Source organism: Phocoena phocoena, chromosome 5 (genome assembly GCF_963924675.1).
Source record: "Phocoena phocoena chromosome 5, mPhoPho1.1, whole genome shotgun sequence".
Taxonomy (NCBI): domain Eukaryota; kingdom Metazoa; phylum Chordata; class Mammalia; order Artiodactyla; family Phocoenidae; genus Phocoena; species Phocoena phocoena.
The window spans coordinates 23,501,419-23,526,746 of NC_089223.1; the positions used below are offsets into that span (position 1 = coordinate 23,501,419).

Here is a 25,328-nt window from a genome sequence, read left to right on the forward strand (position 1 = left end):
CCACCCTGGTTATTCTTCTAATTTACTGTGTTTATTTCCCCCAGGGCACAACATTTATCACAATCTGTACTTGTGTTGACCCCTGTTTACTATCCAACGCAGCCACAGAAATGTCACTTCCATGAGTGCAGAGACCTCCAGTTCTCACCACCCCAGCACCTAATTTCCTACAACTGTACAAGCTTTTCAAACTCAGAGAACTCCTGAAAGTGAATGTTATATTAACAAGAAAATGCCTGAGGTTATTTTTTCCAGAAACGTTCACTTATCTCCTACTATTTTTAGCACTTTTATCTGATTATTTATATTATCTTCCAAAATTTGTGTGAGGGCTTTGTTTTCCATAAATAAACTGGAAAAGATATTTCTATTACAGGATCGTGTTAAACTCAGGACCACGTATCATAATTGTAAAGCACACGCAAGAAAGCAAATAGCGCTAAGACATCCAGTAAGTTTCCCTTTTCTGGTCCAACACCCCAAAGATAGATTTTAAACAAATGCCAAGTCAAGTGGAAGAAACCGGCAACAAATGGAGGGAGTGTGAGACTTCAAAATGTCCCAGAGATCGATTCAACCAAATCCTTTGGCCCCGCTAAGCGTTCCCACACCACTCAGGCAAGGCTGCTCCGGGGACCAGCCCACACCAGCCCGGAAGGGTCCCCCTCTGCCCTCCGCTCCAGGCTGGTCGCCTTAGCGCGTTCCCCCGGGTCCTCGCCCTCCTGGTCCCTGCCCTTCAGACTCGCGGGCAGGGATCCGGGGGTCGCAGACTCTCCAGGGCGCGCGGTCTCCCTCCGGGCTGTTTTGCTTTGCGCGCTGTCAAGTACAAACACCCCAGCCCCTCCCCCTCCAACTCCTGATCTCGTACACAGTACTAACTCCGAACTGACACTCGGCTGAGCCAAGATGGCAATCTCCAGACTTGAACATTCGAAGGTTCCTCGCTCCGCCCGGAGCCCAAGCCCTGGCGGCACCGCCCTCGCCGAGGCCTCGCCGCCTTCCCCGGCGAGCAGGCCGCCGGGGTCTCCAGTCTCCACGGCCGCCGGGCGGCCGAGGACCCCTCTCCAGCTTTCCGAACTACAGATCCCAGGGTGCCTCTCGGAATCCCGCTCCCTCCCTCTCTCGCTCCCTCCCTCCGTGCGTCTCCTCCTCCCTGGCCCTTGTTTTGGCTGGAAGCGCTCCGGCGGAGTTAGAGAAAGTCTGGGCAGAAACCGCAGCCGGCCTGAACGTGGGAAGGGGAGGAGGAAAGGAAGAGGGAGCCGGGAGGCCGGGAGAGGGAGGGATCGGGGCCGGGGGCCAGGCCGCTCAGAACCTGCCGCGCGCCCGGGGGTGGGGGAGGCGGCGCGGGAGGAGCGCGAGGGGACTGGACGGTGGGCTCTGTCCCCGCAGCCGAGCAGCCGAGAGCCTCGTTCCTTCGCCGCCCTCCGCCCTCTCTCTCCCGCGGCGGCGGCGAGCGCGGACCCACCCTCCGGCGGGACCTCTGCCCTGCCCAGCGACGCCGAGCCGGCGGCTCCCTCCGTGGCCCTGGACAAGCCCTGCGCCCGCTGTCCACGGGACCCTCGCGGCTTCCCCTTTCCTCCCGGCTGCCCGGGCGCCGCGGGGAAGTGACCCACCCTCCCGCGAGGAGGGGGAAGGAGAGGATCGCGCAGGGCGCACCGAAACCGAGAGCGGGCGAGCCGGAGTGGGCACCGCGCAGGGCATTGTGTGTGTGTGTGTGTGAGTGTGGGTGTGCGCGCGTGCAGCGTCGTGTCTGTCTAGAGAGCGCTCTGGGAGGTCCCGTCCCGAGGGGGCGGAGCGCAGGGGGCCGAGGCTTGGGCTCCGCGCCGGGGCAGAGTCCCGTTGAGCCCCAGCGCGAAGGAGGCAGCCGGCGGGACGGCGCGCCTGGCGGCTGGGCGGGCGCACTGAAGGGAGGCCGGGACGCCCTCGGCCCGGCCGCGGACCCTGCCCCGAGGTATCGGCCTCGGCGGTGCGGCCCGCTTCTACTCAAGTCCGCGGACCTGCTTGCTGGGGAAGAAGCTCGGAGGCCGAGAGCCGGCGCGCCACGGAGCCCGTCCGCCCGGGGTGCGCCGCGGGAGAGCTAGGTCCCCGCCGCTGCGCGGCTGTCCGGCGTCGGCGGTGTCGGGAACGCGCCCGGCCCGGAGCCGGAGAGGCGCGCACCATGAGCGGCGGCGAAGTGGTCTGCTCCGGATGGCTCCGCAAGTCACCTCCGGAGAAAAAGTTGAAGCGTTATGTAAGTAGAGCTCGGCCGCCGTTCCCCTTCCCGGGAGGCTCGCGCGCGGGCTGCTGCTTCTCCTTGGTCCCCATCCTTTTCCCGTGGGCCCTTTCCCCGGCAGGCTGGGGACCCAGGCTGGACACTCACGCCCGGGCCTCCTCTTGGCCGGGCACCTTTCTTCCTCCAGATTCTAGACATCGGCCCGTAGGAGGGCCCGGCATGGCCAGCTGAGCGCCGGCTGCATGTTTTTATTGTTCCTTTTAGCAGGGGCGAGGGGGAGAGCATTCTCCTTTCGTTATATCTGCAGGGAATCCTTAGGGACTGCTGTATAGTAAATTTCCCGCAGTGGGAAACCCACGGAGGTGTTGGAACTCATCAGCCCTCTATTTGGTCCGCGCTCCCTCCCGCCTTCCCCTCGGGGTGGTTGCCGGAAGCGGGCGGGGGACCTGGGAAGTTGGCCTTAGAGCCGAGCATCTCCCGTCCGCGCACACGGGAAAGAAAAGTTATTACGCGCCCTACCGTTTGCTTAGCACGGTTCACATTTTCGCGGTTTTGAAGCGAGGGACCTTGGAGTTTGGCCCGAGAGCCTTGGCAGTTTGCTGCGAAAGGAGGGCGCTGTGGGGAGCTTGGTGGCTGGTGTTCGGGCGCCGTGGACACGCTGTCAAACCCCGCAGGAGAGGACAGCTGGGGCCAGTAAGGATTTCTGTGTGTTACGGTACTTTCCCAGGCCACCCGAATTGCTTCTGCTGATTATGTGTTAAACCGTTTTAGCTGTTAAGGAAGCTATTCCTTGAAAGAACCGACCTTGCTTAGGTGGAAATCTGTGTCCTCTTCGGGGGGGGGGGGTCTGCGATCTTATCCGTTCTCCCCCATTGGCTATTTGTTGCTGCCCCCTGCAAAAGACAGAAATGACACCTTCGCCCTGGCATATGACGCAAATATTTTTCTAGTAAAGTATGTCTCGAAAACAAAATGTATGCCCCTTTAAATATAAATTTACTACCAGGGGGCCGACACTAATAATGGAACCTGTTTCTTGTGGAAGGGTATCTACATCCAGAGTGAGAGCTCGAGGTAATCCTATTAGTCACTGTTTGCTTGCATAGAACGGAGTGAAGTGCAATATTTAACTAAACCGACAACTCACCGGTGAGTTTCTGGTTTACTTTCTGCCAGAATTTGTTATAGGCAAGTAATTCTTATTTAAGGATTGATGCCACAAATCCTAAGAAAGTTCTCCAGAGATTTTTTTGAATCCTTCCAAATCCTGTCTCTCCACCTATCACACTTTGACTGAATATTCTGGTAAATATGCTGACTTTAATACAAAAATTGGGGAGAGGCAGTGTTGTTTTCAGCTTTGAGTTCTGAAGAGAAGGTTGTATGTGTGTGGGAAGAGGGAGTGGATTGATAGATGTATTTGTTTTGAGAAGGCGCTGCTTAGGAAATGATTGGGTCCTTGGGGGAACTGAAGAACACTACATTAGCTGAAATAGGTAGTGGTAATAGAGGTTTAATGCTTTCTTTCACATGATTGGTTTATGGCTCTCTCAAAAGATGCCCTGCACTGGACTAGGGACCATAAGATTAAAAAATACAGTAGGAAAAAAGACTTGCCTCTTGGGCTTGCAATTTAATGTAATACAAACCAGGAAGAAAATCAGCCCCAAAGATTATGTCTTAACAAGGACCAAGAAAATGGAAAATCTGAATTTAAAAAAAATTATTATTTCATTTGATCATTACAACAGTTTTATGAGGCGGGTATTATCTATCTGTTTAACAGATGAGAACACAGTCTACATAACCAGAGTGTGCCAGAGGCAGGGTTTGAACCCAGATCTGCCTGCCTGACTGGCCTTTAAAAGGTTAATGAGTCATCTAGTTGATTTCAAGCGGCACTCAGGGGGTCAGCTGTAAACAGCCTTTCAAGTTGTAACTTTCTCTGAGTCTATGGATATTGGTTGAGCATGCAAGGAAGGGGCGGGCTGCGCATCAGAGGTGCAGTGCTGAAGAAACACAAGACAAGCATGTGTGCACAAAAGGTAGCTAGCAACGCCACATGGTTTCTGATTGTGTGCCCAAGTGGATCACTGTGGGTATTGCATAGATGTTTTGAGGAACAAGCTTCTTGTAGACTGAAACCACAGGAATACTTCAGGGAGACAATGGGCTCCCTAAATTGTTGTCAGCTGAGGGGAGAATATGCCTAACAGCGGAGGGAGGCGGGCTTTTCTTTGTCTGGCTGGGCACTGGGGTTTTCTTTCCACACCAGTGAAGTACATAGAGACAGCCCAGGAAGAAAGTGGGCAGGGTGGCCACCAGAATTGAGGGGTCCAAGAGGGTGACTGGAGACTTACAAGTTAAAATGAGTCTTGTCTTATATTTGCACTGTCAAGTCGGTTGCCCAGATTTTGACATTCCCAGATGATTGCTCTTTGGCTTGGTATCCAATTCAGACAGTTTTGGCTAAAGCAGCTTTGCCCCTCAAAGACATTGGCATATATACATGCATCTCCTGTGCTGGTTTGGTTTTCATGTAGAATCTTTATTTTCTGGATGAAAGGAAACATTGTTGGCCACCCAGTAGGCAAAATGTTGCTTGATAATGGTTTTGAATGAACAGATTCACTGTGATAAGATATCTTGGATGCCTGGTACTGTAATTGTTAAATGAAACTTCAGGGAGTTTGAACATTGATTTTGTTGGGGAACATTTGGCCAGAGAACTTTGACAGTTGTCTTGCTGTTTACAATATTTATAGGGTAGTCCAAGCATTGATTAAGATGATCCATCAGGGCTTTTAAGTGACAAAAAATTGTTTTAGTTTTATCTTCAAAGTCATCTCAAGGTATGGCCCCCATGCATTCCATTTGCAACTCCATTTTATGTTTGCTTTTTTATAGTCAACAACATTGTTTTTTTATATTAGTATGTTCCTCAGATATGGAAGCTTTTCTTGAATTTCCTAAAGAGAGTGGAAGTGGCATAAAAGACAGTTAAGACAAAGACTAGCGAGCGGATTCTCCAGCCTTTTTGCCTCTTTTTAATTTTTTCTATATTTATTTGCAAAAGGGTAAGAACCTCTTGTATGTGTTCCAATGTTCCATCCTCTGAGAATTTTTAGAAGTCCACTTAATATGGAGGTGAAGATTTTTCTGCTTTCTCTCAGTTTTGCTACTACTGTGTTGCTGTTTTCATCCTGTGTTATATATTAAACAGCTGATTTTTCACTCTGCTAAGGACCTGAGTAGAATCACAAACAGATCAATGTCACTAGGGTTATAGAAACCAAGTAGACTCTTGGTAGTATGCACTCAACGGCAGCGCTCAGATGTTTAAAGGGCTGTTTAAAGACAAATCAGCCATTTGAAATAATGGTAGAATTTTCATCAGGATTTGATATTTTAGCTGAGATAAAAGGTAAGTCTTGAAAACAAAGGATTGCTCCAAGCCAGCTGGCTGTCTCCCTATCTCTGCAGGGGGGAGCTTCCCTATGGCCTGCCTCAAGCCAAGACACCAAGTTTGGGCTCCTCCGTGGCCCAGATGTCTGCCTTGGGCCGGTGTGCGATCTCAGCAGGAGAACCTGCTTCTGGACCAGGGCAGGGTGGCCTGCTAGCTGCCAGCCAGCTGGGGAGCAAAACCTCAGCCAGTTCTTGGTTGTGTAATCTGCACCCAGCTTGGGCTCTGCTCTTCAGCTGTCAGCTTATAGGATGTTTTTTGTCTGAACTTGTGGTTCTGGGAATGGACTTAGAAACAGAAATAGCATCTTCCTCTGGGTGGGCACCTGACATCTTACATGGAGGAGAGAGGCATGGGGAAGGCAAAATAACAGCATCTCCTTGGTTCAAGGACAACCCAGGAGCTGGGCTAAGTCCCTGTTCCATAGTGTCACTACAACAAAGAGGGCTGGGATGTTTGGAAGCTTTTCCTGCCCTTTTTTGGCAATTCCCAGTAGCAGATTCTGCTACTGGGACTTGCCAGTAGCCAACAGATTCTGAAGCTTTTGCTTACAGTGACTGAAGGAGCATAATTATTCTGTTCAAGGAAATTTTTTTCCTGCAATTCTCCCATTAGTGAACATACCATTCAAATTTCGAATGTTTTCTTGTTACCTTCTCCAATGAGGCAGGAACATTGTTTCTACTAAGAAAGATCATCAACTAGCAAGTACATTGTCTTTATGAAAGTTAATGATAGTTAATTCTTTTGTTGTGCCTGGGCTTAGTGATATGAGTTGCTGAATCCCTAAATCTGATTGTTGTCTTTTGGGATTCAAAATTACTACTAAGAAGGTGTATCAGCTTGGAGGGTAGTTTTAGAATTCTGCTGTTTTTAATTTTTTTTAATTGATCATCTTTGAACAAATACAAAAACATGGCAAGAATTTATACTTGGATAATCTGGTTGACAGGTGAACTGGTTATTTCAGTGTATTTTGCCATAATGAGTCTGCTTAAAGAATATGAAAGAAATGAAGTGACAAGGCACTTTTAAGCCTAAGTAAGATTCCATAGTTTGGAGTTGACATAAAAAATACGTAGCTAAGGTCTTGATGATTTGCAGGTTGAGGACATTTAAGAGGTGATTAACTGCTGGCACTGCTAATTTTCTTACAGAGACTAACACAAGAGAAGGAACATCGTAGCAGGTGGATTACCACTTTATTTTTGAAGTGTTTTAGGTAAATTGGGCCATGGTGGAAGGAACTGAGTGTCAGGACCCAGAATTCACCTGGGCTTTGCCACTATTCACGTGATCTTTGGAGCCTTCTGATCCTCAGTTTCCTTATCTGTAAAATGGGGACATGGTGGGCAACACATCTACATTCTAAGCTCTCTTGCCCTCTAACATTCCTCTTCTCAGACTTTTCCTTGGCAGGGAGGGGCAGATGGGGGGGAAATAAATCTTCATTTCTTGTTCATCTTAAATAGCCTAGTGAATATATTAGAACTACAGAAGCAGAATTCTTTGGGGACCCTTCGGCGCCTCCCTTAACAGAATGCAGGCTCACTGAGCCCAGGGCTGCCGAGTGCCTGTGCTGCTGTGTCTGATACAGAGTGGAAGCTCACCAGGTATCTGTTGACTGAATCGATAAACAGGTATCTCTGGAGCTTTTGTAAATGCGCCACGTGTTGAATACCGTGGAGGGAAAGGCCCACTCCCTTCCCATAAGGAGTTTCTAATCTGTTCCCCAAGACAAGCTGTAAATGCATGTTCCTTTAAATCGTTTTACAAGAGCTATGTTTATAAGGCTGTATATGATGAATTGCCAAATGGTTGATACAGACAGTAATTGCTTAAGAGCTCAGACTAGAGGGGGGGGGGCAGCCAGTGAAGACTTCACAGGTGAATTTCAGGCTCTATTCTTGGAAGAATCCAGGTGCTTCTGACAGAAATAGCAAAATCAGAAGGGCAGCCTGGTTTTCAAGGAAGAACGGGGACTTTGTGTTGAGTTCAGACATCCCCGCGAAAAGAACAGAACAGCTCCGTTTCATACATGGAATTTGGATGTCAGCTGTAACTTGCAGTTTGAGAAGTTTCAGTTTCTGCCATGACCTAATGCTCTTGATGGGATCCTGACCACAAGTGAATTTTCTGTCCCAGGCTAGACAACAAACCAAACAACCCCACTTGTCCGGTCACCTGAACTTATTAAAATTCCAAGGGACATGTGTTATTTAAGATTTCTTTATGTCTGTTTGGAACTAAATAATTCATTCTGGCAAGCATTTAGTTGACAACAGAGAGGGAGCATGTTCTGGTAGGAGGGAGAATAAAAGAGCCTTTGATTCATTTGCTTCTGAGCTCCAGCAGGAGGGCAGGGGCTGCCTTGGGCTAGCGTCTTATTTTGGACTTTGGAAGCCATCTTAGCCCAGCTGTGTGAGTGCCAGCCAGTGCTGGAGGAAAGAGAATAACACCAATGGATCACATTAAACCCCTCCTGACTGTTGATGGAAGGGTTTCTCCCATTTCACATTCCTTGCATTAACATGGTGGCTCACTTCCCCCCAAGTTAGAGTTCCATCTGAATTTGCCACTTGAACTTGGATTGAAGGCACAGCACTTCTGTGACTCTTTATCTCAGTCGACTAAGTACAGGAAACTTAGCAAGACCCAGGTCCCTGTCTGCTCCCTCTCTTCAGCTACAGGACCAAATAAAATCAGCATTCTTTTCTTCTTTAGATGACTCCTGGGTGAAAGTGGCTCATTGTACCATGGATTTCCACGGTCCTTAAATATGTAGCCTCTTCATTTGCCAACTCAATGGCTGGGGGAGCCTTAATGAATTGGAGATGGCGATGCAGCCCTGTGGAATTACTGGGAAAAGTCATTTTAGGAACTTGGAAGCTTCGACCATTCCAGGCTTGTCTGTGTGAGCACCTCAAATCCTACAAGAATGCCTTAACTGGAAAAGAATCTTTTATATTTTAAGCAATTCTTTTATTCGTAGGAGCAAAATGCTCCCTAACTGAAGAGAAAAATGCTCATTGCTGAATGTGTATAAAGTAGAACCCAGCAGCTTCTGACCCTCCCACAGCCTGCTTTATAAAAAGAAAAAATAGTTAAGACTCTGCACAGAAATGCATGCTTGGTCGTTATCTGGGTTACATTAGCCCTTGAAGCATTCTGATTACAGCTTATAGCTGCCAAGCCCTGTCCTGCAGTGTTATCTGGAACAAAAATTTTCCATGTGGTTGTTTTTAGCAGAGCTACTATATGCAAACTGCATGTGAAGATGTAAGTCGCAAAGAAATAGAGCTTCTAGAAGGGGAAATGTGAGTGATCTTAATTTTTTTTCCTACTATTTAACTGTTCTTTCCTTTCTGTGTATTTCAGAAATTTTTTTCATATTTCTAAACTGAGTTTTCTTTTACTTTTATACACTGGAAAGAATCCCAAATTTACCACAAGTTTTTCATATGGTGGTGGTGTTTTTTTCTCCCAGCTTTTTTCTTTGAATTCATACTTGGCCTAGGTAATTCCCCATGTGTTCAAAAAAAAAACCAACAACAACAACAGCAGTGTCCTAAAAGGAAAAAAACAAATGGCTACATTGTTCCATGAATTAAAAACAATATACCAAGAGTCCAAACATTTCTTTTCAATGTAGAAATCTTAGGTCATTTTTTTTTTAAAGGAAGAAAAATACCAAACTTTGCTTTAACTATCCTGCTCATTGTTTTTCTTTTCCCTTTTTTATTTATTTTCCTTTGTTTTAACTCGTGTCATTTAATTTTTTTTGAAAAGTTTTACATATGGTTCTTCTTTAAGAATATCACACATGGAAAAAGAAAACATTAAAATTTCATTTTACTTTTCATCCTCTGGTCTGAAGAGGGGAAAAAATGTTAATTAACAGTAAGGGTTTGTAACTGACTTCCTGTTGCTTGGTTGAATTGAATATTTGTCATTATTGCCTAGAGATATTTAGCAGTTTTATGTGAAATAAGCAGGTAAATATTTTAGTTAAGAGGCTTTTTTGCTTTTATGAAATAAAATATGCAGGACGGTAGCATCAGGAGATTGAGAACTCAATCCATTTTTGTCGTTTTTACTGTAATTAATATTTGGTAATTGACATTTTGTATTAAATATTTATTGTATTTAATACATCAGTTAGCCAGTTGCTATAAAATTTTATCTGCTAACTTTTTTAAGTGGGAGAGAGGTAAAAAGCACTCTTTCCCCCCAGGAATCCCTACCCACTTGCCCTTTTCCCCTTGTTTTCCACTTCTTCCTCTGTAGTAGAAGCCTCACTACCAACATCACAAAGTATTCATGTCAAAATCCTTACACACACAGTCTTTCACCTTTTCCATAAAAAAGGGGGAGTTATTTATGTTCTGTTATGTAGTAATCAAGACTAGGAATCATAATGTTCTACCCAGCAGGTAGATTGTTTTTCTCTCCTGAAATGCAGTTTTTAGTTACTACTGTATTGGGAAATGCGGTCAGGCCACTTTCTGACTAGCAGGACTCCTCCCTGAAATGACTACCTGGTTAAAGAATTAAGTACCTGGTGTGCTTTGTCAACTCCAGTCCATCACACATTCCCATCGGTGCCTTGGCTAGGGTCATCGTAGCCAAGAGGAAGGTGCTTCTGATTGGAGGGATGACCACTTGATTTGCAGGAAAGAAGTGCTTTCATCTTTGTCACTTGGAAGAGAAACACTTGGTGAAATGCTCCTCCAGTGCTGCGAATTCCAGTGGCGTTAAGTAGAACTTGGTGAGGAAGGCTCACCCCACCGGGTTAGGGAAGCATTGTATGAAGCCCCTACCCTCTGGCAAAGTTATAATTGACCCCAGAGTTGTGTAGGAGGATTGGATTTTACAAGTTCTCCCCGACAGTTTCAGATTTAAATGTTTGAAGTGTTGGAAAAAGGTAAAAGGAAATACTGAGCTAGGAAGAATGCGAAATATTTGGGCAGTTAATTTGTTCCTGGTGGTGCTGTTACATAAAACCAAAGCCTTCTGAGTAATCTTCACAGGGTATCTAGGTCATTTATCTCTGAAGAAAAGTGCACAAAATTAAACTGATGCTGTAGTTCTTTTTTCTTTCTCTTCATTTAAGCAGTGGAAGAGTCAAAACAGGAAAAGCATGCCTGGTATATTTTTCGTTTTAACATATCTTTCTAGATGATTTTCCTAATGACCCACAGTATACACAGTAGAAAGCGTGTACACATGATCTATTTACAAAGAAAATTATGGCTTCATTTATCATTCTTTGGTGTTTGTAATAGGTTATTAATTTCCAGAGGACAAAGACTGCATTTGTTCTCTGCGTCTGAAATGCAGAGTGGTACCGGGCACAATCTCTTGAGTAGCGTGACCAAATACTTGTTGAATTTTAAGCCTAAAATGATAAATCATCTAGTTCAATGTTTCTCAACCTCTTCTAACCCATTTCTCTATCACGTATTGTTTGAGTTTCCCATGGCTTTTCATCCAGTTTTATTTTCTATGATTTGCATTACAAAAACAATAGCTATATCAAATATCTCTCCCAATTATACTTATCTCCTTCTTCCCCAGTAGAGAGTCCAACCTCCTCTTTTTACAGGGAATGAAAATAAATAGCCTCCGAGAGACTTAATTGATTTGTCCGAGGTCATACAAGTTAACCAGCTGTTCTGGCAGGGCCAGATCTCTTACTTCTCAGGTCAGACCCTGCAGTCCTTGAGGGGGTGCCCGCTGAGAACAAGGCATTGCAAAGAATTCAGAAGAGGCCCAAGAGGGCACTGCGTCTACCTTTCAGGAGTTTATATGCTGCTAGGGACATAGGAGGCACTCAGTACTGCAAATTGTGTCGCGGATCAGTGATGTGTGAGGCCAGGCTTTAGAAGAATTCAGCCGAGGGAGGTGAATTCAGGGATCCCGGGAAGGTTTCATGAAGAGAGATTTCACCAGGACCTTAAAAGATGGATTCAGAGCTTCCCTGGTGGCGCAGTGGTTGAGAGTCCGCCTGCCGATGCAGGGGACACGGGTTCGTGCCCCGGTCCGGGAAGGTCCCACATGCCGCGCAGCGGCTGGGCCTGTGAGCCATGGCCGCTGAGCCTGCGCATCCGGAGCCTGTGCTCCGCTACGAGAGAGGCTACAACAGTGAGAGGCCCGCGTACCGCAAAAAAAAAAAAAAAAAAAAAAAAAAAAAAAAAAAGATGGATTCAATTTTCAAAGACGGGGCTGGAGCGAGACTCTTTGTATTGCTCCCTTTTCCAGCCAGACTCGTGGGTGGGTTGTGTCCACCTGGTGGCCCCCTCTTCCTCACCTGCTGCTCATCTCAGAGTGGAATACAGCCCGGGTCCTCTTCCATCATCCTTACCTAACCCGGCTCCCACTAAGATCCCAGATGGTTGCCCAATCTAGCAGAACTAGATCTGAACTTCTTAGTTTTTATTTTTCATGAAACTCTTGACTACATCGTTGGAGATAACCAGTCCATTTTCTCAAAATATGTTCTTCCCTGTGCCTTCCGGATACCAGGCTCTGGTTTCTGGAAGTGTTGGAGTTCCTAAGTGTTCTAGTGCTGGCTAGCCCTGGATGCTCTCGACTCCCACGTCACACCGTTAGTAGTTCTTCATCCATTGGGCGTTCATGAACTTTTTTGAAAATTTGATAAAAGCTCCATGTTCTCCATTTCCATAGAATTCTTTTTTTTTTTTCCCCCTGCTTGGCCAGTGCCCATATCATGCTGGTTGTTAGTTGATTTACAGTTTTGTTAGTTTCAGGTGTACAGCAGAGTGATTCAGTTATATATTCTTTTTCAGATTCTCTTCCATTGTAGGTTATTACAAGATATTGAGTATAGTTCCCTCTGCTATACAGTAGGTCCTTGCTGGTTATCTATTTTATATATAGTAGTGTCCACAGAATTCTTACAAACTTACACACAAACCTTATTATCCCCTTGCACGCTTCCTAACTTTTAAAGCCCATCTGTGGATCATAAAGCCCAGTGAAATGCCCCTGAATTATATGCTGATGATCTGAAGACACCATTTCAGCCCATTTGTCACTCCACATCTTTGGCTCTAACTGGTTAGTAGATCTCTAACTGCTTAGATCCCCACAGCAAGGGAGAGTCCGCATGCCCACAGCAGGGCTTACCATCCTCTCCCTAAACCCCCATCCTCTCACTGTTCCCTCTCTCAGTCAGTCACGCCACCATCCCTTTCCCAGTGGCTTAAGCCAGAGGGTTTTCTTTGTTCTCTTCTCCTTCTCCACATCCAGTGACCAAATCCTGTCAGCTTTACCTTCCAGAGATCTCTTGACTTCCTGACCGCTGTGTTGCCTAAGCTGCCTTTGCCTTTCTGCCGGATTTCTGCAATCGCTAGTTCATCTCCCTGTCTCCATCCTTGCGTACCTCCAAACCAGCTTCATCAAGGCAGCCAGCATGGCCTTTCTGAAACCCAGATCTGATCGTCCCAGGCTCCAGTTTGAGGCTGTTCCGCAGGGTTCCTTTGCTCTGAGGAATGCCCAAACCCCTTCTCTTGGCTTGCAGGGTTCCCTGTGATGTGGCCCGTGCATGTACCTCCTTCTCACTCACGCACTCTGCTTCAGCTGTACTGAGCTTTCAGGTCCCGAATTGGCTTTGTGATCCCTCACTCTGGCCTTGGCCTGTGCGCTTCTCTCCTCCAGGGATTCCTGGCCCTCCTCTCTCTGCCTCCACACCAAGGCTACCCCAGGAGCCTCCCTGGAGCTCCTGCCACCACTATCACTCACCCATGCAGACCCAGCGGGCCAAGAGCATCTGTTTTGTTCCCCTTCGATGCTCGGTCATTCCCCCAGGACAGTGCCCATTGCACCGGATTGCACTTGTTTGTTTAATTTCTTGTTCCCCCTTTTGATGCTGGGGCTCATTGTGATTTTTCACGAGCCCCCAGTACTTTTGCCTTCAAGGGCTCCCTTCCTCTAACAAAAAAAAGAATAAAAATTATATTTTGCAACTGTGTCCAGATAGATGAATATATTCCAAGCTGGATTTATTATTAGATAGTTATTATCCTTATTATGTTCATGTTTTATTCTGATTTTAAATGAAATTCATATGAAGACACTTTTTGTGGGCTCCTGAAAGTTTTACGGGCTCTAGCACTTGGTGGCCTGTACCTGATGGACACCTTGGCTGTGTCAAGTGGACATGAATCCTTCGGCGGTAAAGTTGACAGCTTATTGATTGTGACTCAGAAAGGCAAGGAGCCCACTAGTTATTTCCTTATGTGGCACGTTTGTAGTGGCTTGAATAGCTCCCTGAAACCATATTAAGATTGTGTATTGTAGTCCCTGGTATCGGAAAAATATATTTTAAAAAGTAGGATCACAGACTTAAGAGACGTATATATATGTATATTTAAAAGCAAAAATCATGAGATCTTTATGATGTCAAAAATATGTTCCTCGAGCTAATTCACTAATACGAACGTTTCTTCGTGATGTGTCCGTGTACAGCAGTGGTTTTTAGTGGAAGTGGGAAGGTGATTTTGCCCCTGCCAGAGACATTTAACAATGTCTGGAGATGTTTTGTGGTTGTTGCCACTGGGGGTGCTACTGGCAGCTGGTGGGTGGAGGCAGGGATGCTGCTAAACATCCTACAATGCACGGGACAGCCTTTGCAACCAAGAATGACCCAGCCCCAAATATCAATAGGGCAGAAGTTGGGAAACCCTCAGGTAGAGGAATCCTTCATAAGGCTTGGTTCCTACAGCTGTATTATTCATTTGGTTTATTTCCCTGTGTTTCCTTTAAAAGCCATAATTCAGGTACTGGACTGTGTTGCAGCCTTGGACCCAGGCATTTCCTTTTCTGGCTTCAATAAGGTTGAGAAAAAGTCATTTAGATGCCTGAGCTTTTGAACCCCAGAGGTTGGGGCCATGCACCCCTGTCACAAGGGTTTCTGCAAGAGACAGAAATCTCTCTCCAGTGGTAAATGGTCTGTTATCATTTAAATCATTGCCCCAAATACTCTCTTTTTTTTTTTTTTTTCCTCCATGCTAATCCTAGCTCCAGTACAACCAATTGTTGTCTGGGTGGGGAGGGGGATGCTGAGTCATTTATTCATGCTTTTTATTACCTCTTGGCTTGAATATCACCATTCATTGTTCACAAGCTGCTCAGCTTGTTTACTTTTTATAAATTACATGTAATCAGTAATCTTGCAGGTCTGGCTACTGTAATTGGCAGCAGCCATGGAGCAGGGCTGAGTCTGCATTTGTGCTGGTGTCTCACAGTCAGCTCAGTCTCCAAACTTTGTTAGCTCCTCTATCTGTATTTCAAAAGGAAGGTGAACAGAACTGCCATGCTGCCCTCTCTTCTCAGATGCTCTGATGGCACTTGTCCATGTAATAGTTCGGTGGAGTCCCTGTGTCCTTTGGTGAAGGAAGAGTCAAGGGTTTGGGGCAGTGGACCTCAAACTTCAATGTGCATCCAAATCACCTGGGTAACTTCTGAAATGAACATTCTGGAGCCTTTGCCCTTTCTGAAATTTTTAGTAAATCTTGGTAGAGGTCCAGAAAACTGCATTTTCTAACTCTCAAATCCCTGGTGATTCTGATGTAGGTGGTCCTTACCTTACACTTGGATAAGTGCTGAGTTAGCATGGAGGAAACATGGGAAAAGGAAGAAAATCCAGTAGAAGTAAATGTGTATAGAGAGTGGGATAGGAAGGCAAGAACCAAAACTCAGAAAGTAACTTCAGCCTCTTTTCTGTGAGATAAGGGAAATATGCAGTGATCCTTTAAAAAATACGTGATTTAGATCAAAGTTTCCCCTAAAGGGGACATATTTAGAGGATGACAAAAGTGAAAGGGAATTTTTAGAAAGGTAAGAACATGAGAAAGTACCTAACCATCGCCAAGAAGCTCAAAGATGTGATGAAATCAAGGAAGGTACTGTGCAGGTATAGATTTGAAAAAGAATGCGCATTCGTGAATCGAGAGCTTTATGAATGGCTTAAAGATGAAGAGGATTGGGTTTCCCTGGTGGCGCAGTGGTTGAGAGTCCGCCTGCCGATGCAGGGGACACGGGTTCGTGCCCCGGTCCGGGAAGATCCCACATGCCGCGGAGCGGCTGGGGCCGTGAGCCGTGGCCGCTGAGCCTGCACGTCCGGAGGCTGTGCTCTGCAACGGGAGAGGCCACAGCAGTGAGAGGCCCGCGTGCCGTAACCAGAAGTTCTGGTTATTCTGGTTATGGGATCTGAAAGCCTATTATTAAAATACAGTCCAGGTTTCCTGGAATAGTTCTAATTTCAGATATTTTTTTCCCACTGTCTTTATAGTACATGTCTAGTTTGCCCTAAGTTTTGGTTAGTTGAGATGTGGTTGGTTTATAACAGAGCACCAAAATAGTTCTACATGACTAAAGAAGTTCTGTTTTCAAATTTCTGTCTGCCTGTCTGTCTGTCTCTCTTTCTCTCCCTGTGTGTAATGTATATATTCTAATCTGTTTCTTTGAACCTAAACTTTGATTTTAAAGTCCGTTTTAAAGAACGAGAGCAAGAGAGAGAGAGATAAGACAGACTCTCTTAGAAAATTGGCCAAGAAGTGGCCCAGGTGGGAATGGTTATTTAATCCTAGCAGAGGAATAAAGAATTTATTTCCAACTACCTACTGAGTTCACTCTGTTTTTAGAAAGCTATCAGATAGTATTTTCTTAGGGGAACTTTATGATTCTATTTATACCTTGCAGAAAGAGATTGACACCCTCCTCCCAAAATGAAAGGCATTGGGGGAGTTACTTATAAAATGATGGCTATCATCAGCTTTTGTTAATTCCTTCCTTACCCTGCTCTAACCATCTCTTCATCAGAGTGTGCGTCTTTCAATTTACTCTACCCTAACCGTCTCGGTGTCAAGAGTGTTCATTTCTCCATGCTGGGAACCCAGATTGTACTGTCGACTTTTCACCACTGTGGTGTCATACTGATGAACTGGCTGACCTTTCCTCCCTCCCTTCCATTTCTCCATCCTTCACTCTCTCTCCCTTCCCCTCCATTTCCTTACTCAGGGAGATACTCTGCCCATCTGCCTGCAAGATCTTAGAGAATCTTCCCATCTGCTTTGTAAGTGTTGAGTAGCATTATTGCTGTTACACGGTATCACTATTGTTATTATACGAAGTGTCTGCCACACCCTCTCACTGCACCGAGAGTTCAAGTACGTTCAGTTAGTAGATCACTTTGCTCCCGAAATGAATAGAAGGGCTGTTGCTGGCTGGTGGTGGAGACCCAGAACCAGCTTCTATCAAGAAAGGCTAGACTCCTGTAACTTCTGTCCTGCACGTAGGATTATACGGTATCACTATTGTTATTATACGAAGTGTCTACCACACCCTCTCACTGCACCCAGAGTTCAAGTACGTTCAGTTAGTAGATCGCTTTGCTCCTGAAGTGAATAGAAGGGCTGTTGCTGGCTGGCGGTGGAGACCCAGAGCCAGCTTCTATCAAGAAAGGCTAGACTCCTGTGACGTCTGTCCCGCACGAAGGCTGGGCTCACGCCTTGCTCTTTTCATCAGGTGACTTTATTGCCTTGCTTTCCTGTATTTTTAAAACCATATACTTGGTAGACCTGTTTTCTTAGGAGTCTCTTGATAGTTCTAGTTATTTTTTCAGATTTTTTTCTATAATTTATTCTAACCCATATGTTGTTTAACACAGTGATAGATGTTTCCAATGAATATTTAAATTTGCTGTAAACAAGTGTAAATGCTCCTGGGGAGAACCGCAACATGCAGCATAAAAAAATATATAGCTTATCAGTTTTCAGTGGGAGTATTTTAACTTTAAAATTTCTGGCTTTCTTTAACATATAGGAAAAAAAAGTTATAAAATGTTAGTTAAGCAGAAGTTGTAAAATATTAGGTAAGCAGGTGTATTGCCCTTTGCATGTTACTAAAATGTCTCTTTCATAATTAAATAAGACATCATTAAACTGAATATACATATTTTAACTTCTAATGACTTTATATTTACTTATATTTAAATAGAAAATGCATAGATTGACTTAAAATTCATAGGATGTTGGTACTTCGATTATTTCTGTTTTAAGATATAATTTTTAATACTCAGATATATTTAAAAGTTTAGTATCTCCCTACTGATTTCAGTGATGCTTAAACAGCTAAAACATACTCTTTTATGGTAGGTTTTATGCATACTAAATATTTTAGCAAATGCGATATTTATTCCCAAGCTGGAGAAACAGTTATATGTTGAGAAACCCATGTTCTTATTAACTGAGGGATATTGGAACATGGATATTGAAGTATTTTTAATGTTTCAGATAAGGTTCTCGTGTTGAAAACATTCATGTTTGTTTTTCAAAGAGAATCTGTTGTTTCTAAACTGTGTATTTCCAAAGCAGAATAACTTTTCATAACTTTGAGATTTTTATTGAAATACTTAAGGAGAAGAAATACTTTTCTTAAAGTAGTGAAAGGAGGAAAACTTAATTACTGATCCTATTCGCAGTGAGAAAATGAGGACCTAGGGAATTGAAGCCAAGGAAATACCCTGAGTTCAAGGCCAGTTGGTTTTAGCAGGCAGAGGTAGTGATGCAAGCTTCCTGACACCCAGCCCGGTGCCATTCCCAATCTGCCACATCTATCCCCATCTTCAGTGGGTTGTTGTACTTTCCAAAATTCAAATGCTTTGACATTTTAAGAGCATTTTAGCTGCCCCTCAGAGCAGTGACAATGTGGTAAGTTCACCCCAGTCTCTCACTCTTTAAAATTTTTCTTTTTTTTTCTTTTCTTTTTTTTTTTTTTTGCGGTATGTGGGCCTCTCACTGCTGTGGTCTCTCCCACTGTGGAGCACAGGACGAGCAGCTCTGCGGCATGTGGGATCTTCCCAGACCGGGGCATGAACCCGCGTCCCCTGCATCGGCAGGCAAACTCCCAACCACTGAGCCACCAGGGAAGCCCTAAAATTTTAATTTTTTTAAAAAAACACATAACATAAAATTCACCCTCTTACCTGTTTTAAAGTGCACAGTTCAGTAATGTTAAGTGTATTGACACGGTTGTGCCACCCCAGTCTCTTTTGCTTCTCCATCTAATCTCTGGAGCCTTGGAAACATCTGAAGGGGCTTTAGACTGGCACCTTTTGGGAAGGCATGCAGCTCACCTGTGTTTGCTCCTTTCTTGTATTGTTAGTAGGAAGTTAATTATGTGGGATTTGCTCACCTAATCCACACAGAAGATCCTACCTTAGTGCTCATTTGGAAATGCCACACCCCTTTCTGCCCCTGAGAAAAAATTCTTTCCTGATTGTAGATTCGTGCTCAGTTTGATCTTGATCATATGAGCATGAGTCACCCTGGGTAAGTATGTAATCCCATTTATACCTTCCTTCCAACCTCCCTTTAATTTTTAAACTTAAAATACTGGATCCTGTCTTCCTGTATAAGGTCTGGTGATTTGGGGCTAATTTAGGGACCAGGCGATGCTGAGATTTTTTTGGAACTGGCAGTTTCTATTCTCCTGACAGTGAAGCTGCATGGCCTATTTTAAAATTCAGACTATGTGTGGAATGTCTGTGTGGATGAAGAAACAAGTTAAAGCTTTTTTGGGGGGAGGCAGGGAGAAAGAGGAATGAAAACTTTTAGGTAGTCTGATTTTGTGGGGGAAATTTTGAGATTTTTTAGAATACATACAAACCAAAGATGAGGCTTTGTGATTTCTTTGGGTTCACAGAGGACATACTTAATGTTGGGCTAAAGAGATACTGTTGAATAAATTCCTTAACCGATAAATTAACAAATTAGTAAACCTGCCGGTGATTTCCAGTTATCATTATCTTTCCCAGTGTGTAACCACTAATTCCATGTCTTCGTTTGCAGAATGAAACATGTCACTGGGAAGTTCTTTTTAAAAAGAATACTTGTCAAGTACCTTGGAATCCTTAAGATACTTTGACTATGGCACTGAAAGAATGTAAATCACTGATGCTTATATTTTTACACCCATAGAGGATTACTGGAGTGGGAGTGGGTTGAACGTCGAAATATTCCTTTCAAAAGACAACATACATTTGAGCAAAGCCAGTCTCCCTAAATGCTTATTTTAAATTGGCAGTCACTTAGCTAACAGTCAGTAACCTCACTTAGCAAGTGTCTGGCACACCTGTTTTAACCTGCACAGGTTCAGTTCACACAAAGAAAGGGAGGGTGGGGTGACGTGGTGGGAGCACCCTGTTAGCCTCATTAACATATTTGGAATAACTGTATTTGAATGTTTGCCAGCTGAACTAGGCCATCTGGACGCCTGCCAAGTGAGCGATGGGAATTTCTGGGAGGAGTGTGGAGATTGGAGCCTGTGAAGTGTTGACGTTTTCTTCTTGAAGGGGAAACCTTTTAGAAGATGGTATTTAGGATACGTCCCTTACCCTCTGAACAAAATTAATTTTTCGTTTTCTCCGTTCAAATTCTGCAGAAATTTCAGATCTTCTCTTTCCACCACTTTTTTGTGGTTTTTTTTTAGAATAGCACCTTAGGACTTGTCTCCCAAAAAGCTTTTGGTAATCTCTCCGGGATGAGTTTGAGTTCTTGCTCTGCCTGGTTTTTGTCTCTGCAGAATTAGTCCTGAAGCTCTTTCCGTGAGCCTCGCTGGAGCAACTCTTCTGCAAGCTTATCATGTGAACACAAATATGGGAACAGGACAGACAGGATAAACTAGGGCACCTGTGGAGTCACCTCCTACCCAGTGGTTGCTCAGATCATAAAGATGGCAGCCTGGCTCAGCTCTGAGGCGTAGAGAAATGGTCTTTACAAGGTTCTCTTTTGGGGGCCTGTATCACAGTTGATGCGTTGACACCTGTCTGGCTGCAGCCACAACTTTGGGCTCTAAAACTAGCCAGTGGAGTAGTCAGTTGAAACCAGGGGTTCTCAGGTATTTGGATATAGTGCATTTAAGGGTGAGATGAGGCAATGCCTATCTTGAGTTCTCATTTTGGGGGGCAGTACACAGATGCTCAGGAGTATACTCAGGAGAGTATAAAAATCACCAGGGGGCTTCCCTGGTGGCGCAGTGGTTGGGAGTCCGCCTGCCGATGGTGGGGGCGCGGGTTCATGCCCCGGTCCGGGAAGATCCCACATGCCGCAGAGTGGCTGGGCCCGTGAGCCGTGGCCGCTGGGCATGCGCGTCCGGAGCCTGTGCTCCACGGCGGGAGAGGCCACAGCAGTGAGGGGCCCGCATACTGCAAAAAAAAAAAAAAAAAAAAAAATCACCAGGGAGCTTTTTCAAAAACCATGCACTTTGATTTTTTTTTTTCCCCGTTTCCTATTGCAGCAAAGGGTAGGTAGGGATAACAAAGGAATGAGGTGAATCTAGTATCTGTTGAAGCTGTGGGTGCCTGCCACAGTGTGGCATTTTGCATAGTTTAGGCCTGTTTGCTCTCCTGTCTTCACGCTTACTCTCAGGAATGGAAAGATACCCCCTGATGACAGTAACATTCACTCCTCCTGCGAAAGATTTTGAAATAATATGTTAAATGTACATTTAATAAGATTGTCAGAAAAGGGTTTATTTTTCCCCTGATAGGAGCTTTTTTTCCTTATCTCTTCAAAAGTGGCCATAAGACTGATATTTTAAAATCACAAATATGGAGTATCAAAAACAGGAAAGAACAAATTTGATCATAGCTATTAAAACTTAAAAAAAATGAGAACCTAAAAAAGAAAGGGCTGGTACATTACACCGAGCCTAAATTTTTAACAAATATTATAATGAGCATATATATTTACATTTTATATGCCAATCGTGTGTGTGTATAAACATATATATGCTTTTAAGTGTCTAGACCAAAGTTATTAAATTGCAGCCAGCTTTTGTTGAACTTCACTGATTTCTTTGTAATTTTTTCAGTGTTCTATATGATTCTTATATTTACAAAATCACCATCTACTCTTTTTTGTTTTTTTAAATATTTATTTATTTATTTGGCTGTGCCGGGTCTTAGTTGCAGCACAAGGGATCTTTAGTTGCAGCATGTGGGATCTAGTTCCCTGACCTGGGATCGAACCTGGGCCCCCTGCATGGGGAACGTGGAGTCTTTTTTTTTTTTTAATTGGAGTATAATTGCTTTACAATGTTGTGTTAGTTTCTGCTGTACAACAAAGTGAATCAGCTATATATATACATATATTCCCGCCCTCTTGGACCTCCCTCCCAAACGCCCCCCCACGTCATTCCACCCCTCTAGGTCATCACAGAGCCCTGAGCTGAGCTCCCTGTGCTATACTGCAGGTTCCCACTAGCTATCTGTTTTACACACAGTAGTGTATTTATGTCAAACCTAACTTTCTAATTCATCCCACCCTCCCCTTCCCCTCCACCCCATGTCCACATGTCTGTTCTTTATGTCTACGTCTCTATTCCTGCCCTGGGACTAAGTTCATCTGTACCATTCTTCTAGATTCCACATACATGCGTTAATATATGATATTCGGTTTTCTCTTTCTGGCTCACATCACTCTGTATTACAGACTCTAGGTCCATCCGTATCTCTACAAATGACCCAATTTCGTTCCTTTTTATGGCTGAGTAATATTCCATTGTATATATGTACCACATCTTCTTTACCCATTCATCTGTCAGTGGACACTTAGGTTGCTTCCATGTCCTGGCTGTTGTAAATAGTGCTACAATGAACATTGGGGTGCATGTATCTTTTTGAGTTATGGTTTCCTCTGGATATATGCCCAGGAGTGGGATTGCTGGGTCATATGGTAGTTCTATTTTTAGTTTTTTAAGGAACCTCCATACTGTTCTCCATAGTGGCTGTATCAATTTACATTCCCACCAACAGTGCAAGAGGGTTCCCTTTTCTCCACAACCTCTCCAGCATTTTGTGTTTTCATACAAATTGTAGATTTTTTGATGATGGCCATTCTGACCAGTGTGAGGTGATACCTCATTGTAGTTTTGATTTGCATTTCTCTGATAGTGATATTGAGCAGCTTTTCATGTGCCTCTTGCCCATCTGTATGTCTTCTTTGCAGAAATGTCTATTTAGGTCTTTCACCCATTTTTGGATTGGGTTGTTTGTTTTTTTGATATTGAGCTGCATGAGCTATTTGTATATTTTGGAGATTAATCCTTTGTCCATTGCTTTGTTTGCAAATGTTTTCTCCCATTCTGAGGGTTGTCTTTTCATATTGTTTATGGTTTCCTTTGCTGTGCAAAAGCTTTTAATTTTCATTAGGTCCCATTTGTTTATTTTTGTTTTTATTTTCAATACTCTAGGAAGTGGGTCAAAAAAGATATTGCTGTGATTTATGTCAAAGAGAGTTTTTCCTATGGTTTTCTCTAAAAGTTTTATAGTGTCGGGTCTTACTTTTAGGTCTTTAATGCATTTTGAGTTTATTTTTGTGTATGGTGTTCGGGAGTGTTCTAATTTCATTCTGTTACATGTAGCTGTCCAGTTTTCCCAGCACCACTTATGTAAGAGACTGTCTTTTCTCCATTGTGTGTTTTTGCCTCCTTTGTCATAGATTAGTTGACCATGGGTGCGGGGGTTTATCTCTGGGTTTTCTATCCTGTACCATTGGTCTATATTTCTGTTTTTGTGCCAATACCATACTATCTTGATTACTGTAGCTTTGTAGTATAGTCTGAAGTCAGGGAGCCTGATTCCTCCAACTCTTTTTTCTTTCTCAAGATTGCTTTAGCTATTCACAGGGTCTTTTGTGTTTTCATACAAATTGTAAAATTTTTGATCTAATTCTATGAAAAATGCCATTGGTAATTTGATAGGGATTTCATTGAATCTGTAGATTGCTTTGGGTAGCATAGTCATTTTAACAGTATTGATTCTAACCGTCCTTGAATGTGGTATATCTCTCCATTTGTGTCATTTTTTATTTCTTTCATCAGTGTTTTATAGTTTTCGGAGTACAGGTCTTTTGCCTCCTTAGGCAGATTCATTCCTACGTATTTTATTCTTTTTTTTGAGATGGTAAATGGGATTATTTCCTTAATTTCTCTTTCTGATCTTTTGTTGTTAGTGTATAGGAATGCAAGAGATTTCTGTGCATTAATTTTGTATCCTGCAATTTTTCCAAATTCATTGACTAGCTCTAGTAGTTTTCTGGTAGCATCTTTAGGATTCTTTGTGTATAGTATCATGTCATCTGCAAACGGTGACGGTTTTACTTCTTCTTTTCCAGTTTGGATTCCTTTTATTTTTTTTCTTCTGTGATTGCTGTGGCTAGGACTTCCAAAACTATGTTGAATAGTAGGGTGAGTGTGGGCATCCTTGCCTTGTTCCTGATCTTAGAGGAAATGCTTTCAGGTTTTCTCCATTGAGAAGGATGTTGACTTTGGGTTTGTTGTATATGGCCTTTATTATGTTGAGGTAAGTTCCCTCTGTGCCCACTTTCTGGAGAGCTTTTATCATAAATGGGTGTTGAATTTTGTCAGAAGTTTTTTCTGCATCTATTGAGATGATTATATGGTTTTTATTCTTTAATTTGTTAATATGATGTATCGCATTGATTGATTTGCATATATTAAAGAATTCTTGCATCCCTGGGTTAAATCCCACTTGATCGTGGTGCATGATCTTTTTAATGTGTTGTTGGATTCTGTTTGCTAGTATTCTGTTGAGGATTTTTGCATCTATGTTCATCACTGCTATTGGTCTGTAATTTTCTTTTGTTGTGGTATCTTTGGTTTTGGTATCGGGGTGATGGTGGCCTCATAGAACAAGTTTGGGTATGTTCCTCCCTCTGCAATTTTTTGGAAGCGTTTGAGAAGGATAGGCGTTAGCTCTTCTCTCACTGTTAGATAGAATTCACCTGTGAAGCCATCTGGTCCTGGACTTCTGTTTGTTGGAAGATTTTTAATTACAGTTTCAATTTCATTACTTGTGATTGATCTGTTTATATTTTCTAATTCTTCCTGGTTCAGTCTTAGAAAGTTACCTTTCCAAGAATTTGTCCATTTCTTCCAGGTTGTCCATATTGTCATATAGCTGTTTGTAGTAGTCTCTTATGAGCCTTTGCATTTCTGTGGTGTCAGTTGTAATTTCTTCTTTTTCATTTCTAATTCTATTGATTTGAGTCCTCTCTCGTTTTTTCTTGATGAGTCTGGCTAAAGGTTTATCAATTTTGTTTATCTTCTGAATGAATCAGCTTTTAGTTTTATCGATCTTTGCTATTTTCTTCATTTCTATTTCATTTATTTCTGCTCTGATCTTTATGATTTCTTTTCTTTTGCTAACTTTGGGGTTCTTTTTGTTCTTCTTTCTCTAGTTACTTTAGGTGTAAGGTTAGACTGTGAGTTTTTTTTTGTTTTTTTTTTTGGCGGTACACGGGCCTCTCACTGTTGTGGCCTCTCCCGTTGTGGAGCACAGGCTCCGGACGCACAGGCTCAGCGGCCATGGCTTACGGGCCCAGCCGCTCCGCGGCATGTGGGATCTTCCCGGACCGGGGCACGAACCCGCATCTTCTGCATTGGCAGGCGGACTCTCAACCACTGCGCCACCAGGGAAGCCCTCAGACTGTGAGTTTTTTAACCATTGGACCACCAGGGAAGTCCCAGTCACCATCTACTCTTAACTAATTATATAAATACAACTTTGAGTCTTTTTCTTTTTAATAGAATTTTTTTTTTGGCCAT

The 25,328-nt window shown here is 43.8% G+C and overlaps 1 protein-coding gene across 2 annotated transcripts in view; it reads left to right on the top strand.

The window, feature by feature from the left end:
* Positions 1 to 1,827: 1,827 nt before the first annotated feature.
* The window catches only part of GAB1 (GRB2 associated binding protein 1), a 125,057-nt gene continuing 101,556 nt past the window's right edge, over positions 1,828 to 25,328 (top strand). The window contains exon 1 of one of the 2 annotated variants that reach the window (XM_065877681.1): positions 1,828 to 2,230. In XM_065877681.1, the coding sequence (XP_065733753.1) occupies positions 2,159 to 2,230 (72 nt within the window). In that variant the 5' untranslated portion in view covers positions 1,828 to 2,158. The remainder of the gene's footprint in view (positions 2,231 to 25,328) is intronic. The other variant, XM_065877680.1, reaches the window with a different exon arrangement.